The following is an 8,853-nucleotide window of genomic DNA, read 5'->3' as shown; positions in this document are numbered from 1 at the left end:
AAATGAATATTCAAAATAGCATAGTATTTGAGTAAATATTCAAAATAGCTTATAATTTTAACTATATATTCAAAATAGGATAGTATTTGAAAATAAATATTCAAAATAGTATAGTATTTGAAATAAATATTAAAAATAGCATAGTATTTGACTAAATATTTAAAATAGTTTATGATTTTAACTAAATATTCAAAATAGCATAGTATTTAAACTAACTATTCCAAATAATATAATGTTTAAACTAAATATTCAAAATTGCATAATATTTGAAGTAAAGATTCAAAATGGCATAGTATTTGAACTAAAGATTCAAAATAGCATAGTATTTGAAACCCAAACAAAGTCTCCTTGATATGGTTTCCCAACACTGGTTTATACTAGGATCGTACACCTTCTCTAAATGATGCTGCATATAGTAGCAACTAGGCTGGATACTCCACCAGACTAGATGAATTCTTGTCTTGGAATCCAGTAAGACCAAGAGATCAAAATAAAGATATGTTATGACATAGTTTGTTTGGCCCTTTGCTAGGAGCAGGGTGTAGTATCTGTTCTCATGCTGCATTGCATTTTTCTGTCCTCGATCATTGGAGTAGAAATCCTTCTAGAGGAGGACAATTTTTTATTTTTGTTCTCATCCAGAGTGCCCCTTTTTGGGGAGCTGGATTTCCCCCCCCCATTAAAACTCGACCTTGTGTCTAACCCTGCTTTTGTGAAGAGGCAAATAAATAGGAACATAGTTAACTGATCTATAAGTAAGAGGAAAATTAATATTATTAACCTTTTTATTAACTTAACATTTGAAAAATTAATATTATTAACCTTTTTATTAACTTAACATTTGAAAAATTAATATTATTAACCTCTTTATTAACTTAATGTTTGAAAAAAAAAGGGTTGTAATGGAATATTCGAATATCTGTGTTATATAGTTATTATTATTAGTATTAGACGATACCACTTGTGCACGTATGTTACGTGAGTTCTTATTAGTAAAGATATGAGTCTTAGTGAGAGTTCTTGTCCTATTACATATGATGTTGTATCTTAGAGAGAGAGAGAGAGAGATGTGTATGTAATGACATTTTATAACACAGACATATAATAACAATACAATTTACCTTTTTGTAGAAATCACAAACACAAAGATGAGCTTTATCACAAAACACATGATGAATTTATTTCCTTACAACCGGTCGTGATTTCCTCATTAAGAACTCAAAGTTTCACATTTTAGTTTCTGAAGTGACGTCTCGCTTCAGACGTCCGCCTGTCTCTGAGTTTTCCTACTGACCGTCTCCCCTAACTGTCTCCCCTGACTGTCTCTCCGACCAACTAACTCTCACTCCCTATATTGAGAAATCCATGCATCCCGGCCACGTGAGCAAAATTCACGTGTTTCAACATGCGCGACTTTGCACGTTTCCGACATTGATTTCCCAATAACCTATTTTTCTTGTGTTGTTTCCACAAAGGAATTCAACCTACATATCTAATTTATTTAACCCATATTTTATTATCCACATTCTTTTAACAATTGAATAGTTTATTTATTATTTATTCCATCCGAATTAACAATTTACTGGACATTCCATTTAAACCTATTGTTCTTTAAAACTTATGTCCAGGGTTCGATTTCTGCTTTCTCTTATTTTCATTTTAACTAATCTCTCTATTTTTATACTTACATGAACAAGGGACAGCCCTTATCATGTAACATCTGTGCATTTCATATAGAGATTAAGTGTTGGCTCCTTTGATTTCTGAATGTTATTTTCTTAATTTATTTTTTATTTTTTACTTTAATTTAATCTTTCAATTTAATTTTTAATGTAATTTTATATTTATTAACTAGCGGTAGGTGGGGGGCGGTTTTGCCCGGTCGTAAAATACGTTTAAATATATTTTAATATTGTCCAGATTTCGTATATATTATTATAGAGTCTTGATTTCAAAAGTAAAAATAAAAAAAGTATTTGAGTGCTACCAACTAAAATCGAAACCGAAATCAAAACTATTTCCTTCAAAGTTGCCGACGTTACCACTGTACCAACGGGGCATGTATATGAACTGATTAAAAATAAACTAAGATAAATGTTCAAAACGTATAACGATTTTTTTTTTTTCAATTTTGCCCTATTTTTGACTCTTTAAAAACTATTTTAACCGGCTAAAGACCCATAAAAGAACGGCCCATAATTTTTTATTTTTTTTTACATAGGCATCACCACTTATCAAGGCCAAGAGGCCACTCGAGGATAAGGGTTAAAGAGTGTACAGTAGAAATTGGACAATATAGTAACCGTTAGTAATGGAGATTCGGTAAATTTGTAAACTTATATGGAACGGCTCATCAGAAACTTGTTTACGTTAGACTTGAAGACAACCATATTGTAGTCAGCTGGAAAGCAGAAAAACGGAAGACAGTTCTAAAGGCGTGCAGTTCTAAGAAAGAAGCTTTGCTCACGGAATCTACGTTTAGGTTTGGCACAGATAAAGAGTGGGGGAAATTAGTGATAGTGTTTTCTGCTAGCCGGGTGTTTCTTGTGAAATCCAATCATTTGAGGCCCTTAGCGCCACTCTGTGACTTTTAGTTTCGGAAGAGATAGAGTTTGAAAATGTGGAGAGACTGACAGACAAACATAGTGAGTTTTATAAATTAGATTTCATTTTTCCAAGTGCTATCCCCTTTTGGTTTCTGTGAACTTCGGCTGAAGTTAAATGAAATAAAAAATACTAATTAATAAAATGTGGAGTTAGAAAGAAGCATAACGTGGGAAGTTGTATTATTTTTCTTTTTAAATAAACAGATATTTATTTATTTAAAGTTTTAAATTGTCGGCTCTTTTTTTACAAGCCGAAAATTTGAAACTTTAAATAAATAAATATCTGTTTATTTAAAAAAAAATATACAACTTCTCACGTTATTGTTCTTGCTAACTCCACATTTTAAATTCCTTTTTCCTCGTACTTCTTAAAAGTGGATCTTATTTATACTACTAATTAATAAATATTTCTTGATGTTATACAACCAGTAACAAACTAAAATCTATAGATCATAATAACGAAGCTAGGTAACAATAGAACTAGAAAAAATAGCATGATAAAAATGGCACAGGTAAAAATGACACGAACGGATGAATAAGAAAATAAATGCCACAGGTAAAAGCTAGAGTAGATAAATAGGTCATCATCATCATCATCATCATCTAGTATGAATCCGAAAATTCTATTGTCGGCATTGGTTTCCCCAATATTTTTCTAGTCAGAATTATTTCTAGAAAACCATCAAGGTTTATGGAAGGGACCACATGAAGGTTGCCAACATCCTAAGTGAAAGTGATTTTTGTGGAACGAACTGGATTCGAACTTGGGACAACCAGCTTGTCAATCTGTGCCGTCAACCACTAGACCTCTGTCAGCTCTCGATAAGTAGGTAAAATGGCACATGAAAAATATAGATCGAAATGTCAGAATGTATTTATCGAATCAGTATTTCCAATTAATTACGAGGAAAACATTGGAGATAAATAGTTAGAAAGATCTGTTTGTATTATTTTTATTTTTGGAATCCTTTGAGATAAGGCTTCATAATTTGTGCATTTATTCTTTTTTGGGGACTGTTATCCTCATCTTTATAGTGGTTGTTATTTCGCCACGTTTCGACTAACTCATCCTCTGGACTTCTTCAGGTGGTTAACCGTGGTGGGATAGGAATGCTGAGTTTTGTAACTTATTCCTAGTAATTACTGCCTTCCATAGTTGTTGAATAGAGGCGTTGAGTCTTTATCGTTCCAGGTGAGCATTGTCTGAAGATAGTGGTTTCAATCCTAGCCAAAGCAGACTAGAGGATTAATTGGTCAAAACGTGGTGAGACAACCATAGAAGGCAGTAATTACTGGGAATAAGTTACAAGACTCAGCATTCCTATCCCGTTGCGGTTAATCACCTGAAGAAGGCCAGAGGATGTGTTGGCCGAAACAACAGTAACTATGAAGATGAGAATAACAGTCTGCAAAAAGAAAATACGCACAGATCTACTTGTGTATGTTCGCTTCTTTAGTGCATTTTTACTTTTGAGAAAATCAGGGACGTGCAAAATGGGAGGGGGTGCTAGAGATGCTCAAGCACTTGCCCCTTTTACTCTTTTAAAAGTGCCCTTTTCAGAGGAATATATTATAGGTCTGTGCCCTATCATTACTATATTTTTGGCCGTTTTTTTTTTTTTTTTTCATTTGAGCACCTGCTCTGAGAATTCTCTGCACGTCACCGGAGAAAATATGTAAATACGTTACACAAGATTTTAAAGTAATCCAAAAATTTAAAAGAAAAAAAAAAAAAATCCATAACTATATCTTTAGAAATTTAAAAAGAATCGGAATTGGAATTGATAATCGTATCAGAATCAGGAATTTATTTAAAACAGAATCCGAATTGTATTGAAATTGGAAATTTAAAACAGAATCGGTAACTGTATCGGAATCACGATTTTAGAACAGAATCGTGATTGATGAATCCCTGTTCCATTTGAGAGGTGCAAAAATGTATCTGGAATTTAATTGGCGCCACTCTATCTTCTTCTCTGCAACCTCTCTCTTTCTCACACAGACGTGATGTTGCTAGCCTAAGTTTTTTCTATAAATACTATTATGGTATGTGAGCTTCAGAATTGTCTGATCTCTTCCCTCCTTTTTTTGTTCCAGCTTGTTTGACTAATTGGTCCATCATTTTTCGGTTTTCATACATCATTGAAATGCAGCTTCCTATTTCAGTAGTTTTTTTGTTTTTTTCCAGAACCGCAAGCTTGTGGAATTCTCCTCCTGCTGCCTGTTTTCCTCCTACTTTTAATTTTTTTTTTTTTCAAAACTAAAATCAATAGTCATCTTCTGTCTTTGCTATAATCACCTTTCTTTCTTGTTAGCTCCTTACATTAAGTGACTTCACGCCTTGTCTGGAGCGATTTCCATCAAAAAATGATTGTCTCAGAATCAGGAATTTAGAACAGAATTAGTAATTGTATCGGAATTGGGGAAAAATATTGGAATCGTCCTATCACTAGTAAGAATCCTTATCCTCGATTGGCCTTTGGGCCTTGATAAGCGATGACTTATTAATATATAGAAGAAGAATGCAAAAACAAAACATGACTTACTTTCGTAACTTCCGTACTTTCTTTGACTGGCTTCCAAGAACGTATATAAAGCATCTTTTTGGTGTAAAATCCTGTACGCTTATCCTTTTTGTTGTGATATTTTTTCCAACTCGTAGTATATCCTCCACTTTATAACAAAGACCAATGTGTATTTATTTGTATATAATTAAGTATAAATCCATCCCGTCACAAGAAAGTTAGAGAGTAAAAAAAAAACTAAAACAGGTTTTTTTTTCTAACCTCTGAACGAACCCATTTCAAGTAGTGATGGTAAGCAAAAATAGCAAATAGCAAGTCAGACAATCCACGCCGCCTGAAATAAATTTTGTAAGAAATTCTCCACTCTAAATAAATTTTTGATGTAATTCTATGATTTTATGATTAACACTGATGAAGCATAATTATTTTTCCGTTATTTTTGATGGAGGGGGCACAGTAGTATATATGGAAACAAATGAAAATAGGAAAATCGAAAATTGTTTATATGTTCATCGACGTTACGTCTTTACTGTTTGAAGACTTTCTCAAAATAACTGATTCGAAGAAAGACATGAAAGTTAAAACTTGAAAAATCTTATGCGTCTATGACGTGGAACGTTTAGTTTTTTTTTTTTTTTCTTTTCGGAAAAAAAAAAACAACGTAGACCTTAAAATTCAAAATATCTGGTGCGTTTATGAACTGCAATGAATATTGCTTTGTTTTGTTGTATTTGTAAATTATAAATTGTGTACCTATTTACTTATCTTCCCACGAGTGCAGAATTAGACACAAGGTCGCTTTTTAATGTGGAGAAAATCCAGCTTCCCCAAAAAGGGATACGCTGGGTCGGAACAAAAATGAAAATTGCCTCGGTCTAAAAGGATATCTTGTTCACTGACCGAGAACAGAAAAGACTAAGTGCAGCATCAGAACAGATGCTACACTTTTCTCGTATTAATGTTATACACAAAGTTTTGTTGCACATGTGATGTAAAGAACAATTAACTTGGATCTAGTATTTATAATATATATATATATGTGTGTGTGTGTGTGTGTATTTGTGTGTTTGTGTGTGTGTGTGTGTATAAGAACCGTCAGAAGAAGGTCAGAGGTCACATCAGCAGAAAAGTTGCGAAAATAACACCAATGATGAGAACTGTAATCCGAATAATCCAAATATTAAAAATTACCAATCCTCATCTCAAAAATTCAGAAATAGATGAACATGCCGATTTTTTTTTCATGTAGATTTCTAATAAAATCCCAGAGAACTTAGCGGCTTTATATCAAAGTGATAAGACACTAACTGATCAAAATTGACCACGTATATTCATTTAAAATAGCTTCATCACAGCTGTCGCCAGTGGTTATCATATGACCACTAGCAAGATCCTGGCAACTTCGAGGTCGGATTAAAATTCAATATTTACACTTTGTTCTTCTCTTTCTGTGAACAATTACGAATTCTGCATGACTCCTGCACGTACAAAATGCCCACCAGGGATAACATAAGGGAATACAATGCTCAATATCTGGAAAACTACTTGTCTGCACCAAATTTAAATGCGATATTCGTTTTCAGCGTACAAGGAAACCCAGGAAGGTCGTCATTTTAAAGGTAATTGTTAAGGTGGAAAGAAAGCAAAAATGTCAAAAAATCCTTGGCGACTCTGATTTTGCTTGTGTTTTTGTGGAATAAAATAATAAAATTATTTATTTTTTATTTTTATTTTCAAAAAAAAAAAGAACAAATGTTTTTATGTTAAACGCCACTTCAAAAGTCAAGCCTTAATTTCTTTGTTTGCGAAAACAATGTCCTACCTAAACAATCATTTTCATAAGTGTCGAATATTTAGCCACTCACCCCTTCCATACAGTAATGTTTGTTTCAGCATACCACTTAATAAGCCAATGTATATAATTTTTACCAGTGGGATCCCTGGAAAGTCCACAGTTTAATTCTTCATCACGCCGTGCATCTGTGATATGGATAGAATGTTTTTTATTCGTTTTTTTTTTTCTTTTCATGAAAAATAAATAGACGTTGAAGTTAAAAATATGTGGCAAAGTTATGACGTAAATTGAATGTTCCCTCTCCGCTGATCTTGGCCATGTGGTGCAACGGGGAAAAGGGTGGCTGGTTAATCTTAATGCATCTAAAACCAAACTGCCCACTTTCCATCATCAATGCTCTGGCCTACATTTGCCCCTACTGAAATGAACGACACTCGCTTGATGACGCCTAGGCAAGCTTCTTGGTCTGACCTTCACTCCTGATCTGAAATAGAACACATACATCAAGTCTGTTGCTAAAGACGATGGAAGAATGGGCGGATCATTTTACCGCTCCAGCTCCAGTGACTCTCTTGTTGCACAACCTCCTCCTGGTGAGATTTGGGCAACAGTCGGTGGAAGCGTACAAAGGAGTTTGTGGAAGCTGGCCGGCTGAGGGTGCAACAAAGTCTTCAAGTGGGTTGACCTCCCGCTGGAGGGTGGGGGTGGGGGACTATCAGTGATTCTGAGAGACTTAAGTAAAGATAAAGCAGGTCCCTCTGCATCTGTGAACCCTGCTACCCTCAGTGACTGACTGACTGTTCTTCCTTCATGTGCTCGTGTGGCTGTGAGTTTGCTTCTGGTAGAGGTTTAATCTAACATCAGAGGCATGCTCATCCAGAAGATCTCAACCACAACAGGGTTGCTGGGGCCTGTCCCGGTTCGGTCTGGAGTTTAGAAGATGATGCAATGTTGTTATGTACAATTCCCGACGTCATTCATACTTACTCTGTCTCATCGGGTGGTGGTGGTGGGGGTGGTCACAATCGCGGTCAGGCTGGTGGTTGAATCAAATCGTCCCGTCATCATCACCAATTGTCTCTGTCTCTTCATGCGATCCGATTGCGCCTCTTTGTGAGCCTCACCCCATCAGTCCTCGTTTCAGCCGTGGTCTGCACCGGCGTCATTTGGCAATGTTAAACCTGAAATACCACCACTTCCATCAATTCCTTGCTCACTCAAGGGCGTGGACTTCCATGATTCTGGATTCCACGCTCGATCCTTAGCCGGGGACCGTGCCAGGGAGGAATTTGACTGAGGTGGTACGTCTGTCAAATGGTAACCAAAGGTGAGCTCAGCAAAAGCTCGCTCGATCTCGATTTGCAGTATGAATACAGACCATGAAAGTATATCCCATGGATCCTTTCTGAGCAGAGAGCTCTGTTCCGCTGAGAGGTATCAGAAAAGTTACCACAGGGATAACTGGCTTGTGGTGGCCAAGTATTTGTAGCAACGTCTCTTTTTGATCCTTCGATGTCGGCTCTTTCTATCATTGCAAAGCAGAATTCGCCAAGTGTTGGATTGTTCACCCACTGACAGGGAATGTGAGCTGGGTTTAGACCATCATGAGACAGATTAATTTTATCCTACTAATCGACACGTGTGCAACGTCAGCCGTGGCACAGCTATCCTGTCCAGTATGAGAGGATCCGCGGGATTGGAGCAACGATTTGTGTGCTCAGCTCACTTGAACAAGTGGCGGTGCCACACTGCCACTGTATGATAATGGCTGAAAGCCTCTAAGCCAGAATCACAACCGGTGCCGTCATGGTATTATGAAAGGCGTCTCTTTCCGTTCCTCTGGAGCCTGCCATAGCAGTCATCGTCGCTTGTGGTGGTGGCAGCAGTGGTGGTTTCGTCGGTGGTCTTCGGACTGTCGTTGGGTCGC

The 8,853-nt window shown here is 36.1% G+C and overlaps 1 protein-coding gene across 1 annotated transcript in view; it reads right to left on the bottom strand.

The window, feature by feature from the left end:
* The window catches only part of LOC145247462 (BTB/POZ domain-containing protein 17-like), a 306,407-nt gene extending 300,447 nt beyond the window's left edge, over positions 1-5,960 (bottom strand). The window contains exon 1 of the mRNA XM_080109250.1: positions 5,153-5,960. Coding sequence (XP_079965376.1) covers positions 5,153-5,206 — 54 coding nt within the window. The 5' untranslated portion in view covers positions 5,207-5,960. The remainder of the gene's footprint in view (positions 1-5,152) is intronic.
* Between the last annotated feature and the right edge of the window lie 2,893 nt (positions 5,961-8,853).

Source organism: Euprymna scolopes, chromosome 25, assembly GCF_053919585.1.
Source record: "Euprymna scolopes isolate OS-2025 chromosome 25, ASM5391958v1, whole genome shotgun sequence".
Taxonomy (NCBI): domain Eukaryota; kingdom Metazoa; phylum Mollusca; class Cephalopoda; order Sepiida; family Sepiolidae; genus Euprymna; species Euprymna scolopes.
The sequence above is the reverse complement of the archived record's forward strand: the minus strand, read 5'-3'. Positions and strand labels throughout refer to the sequence as shown.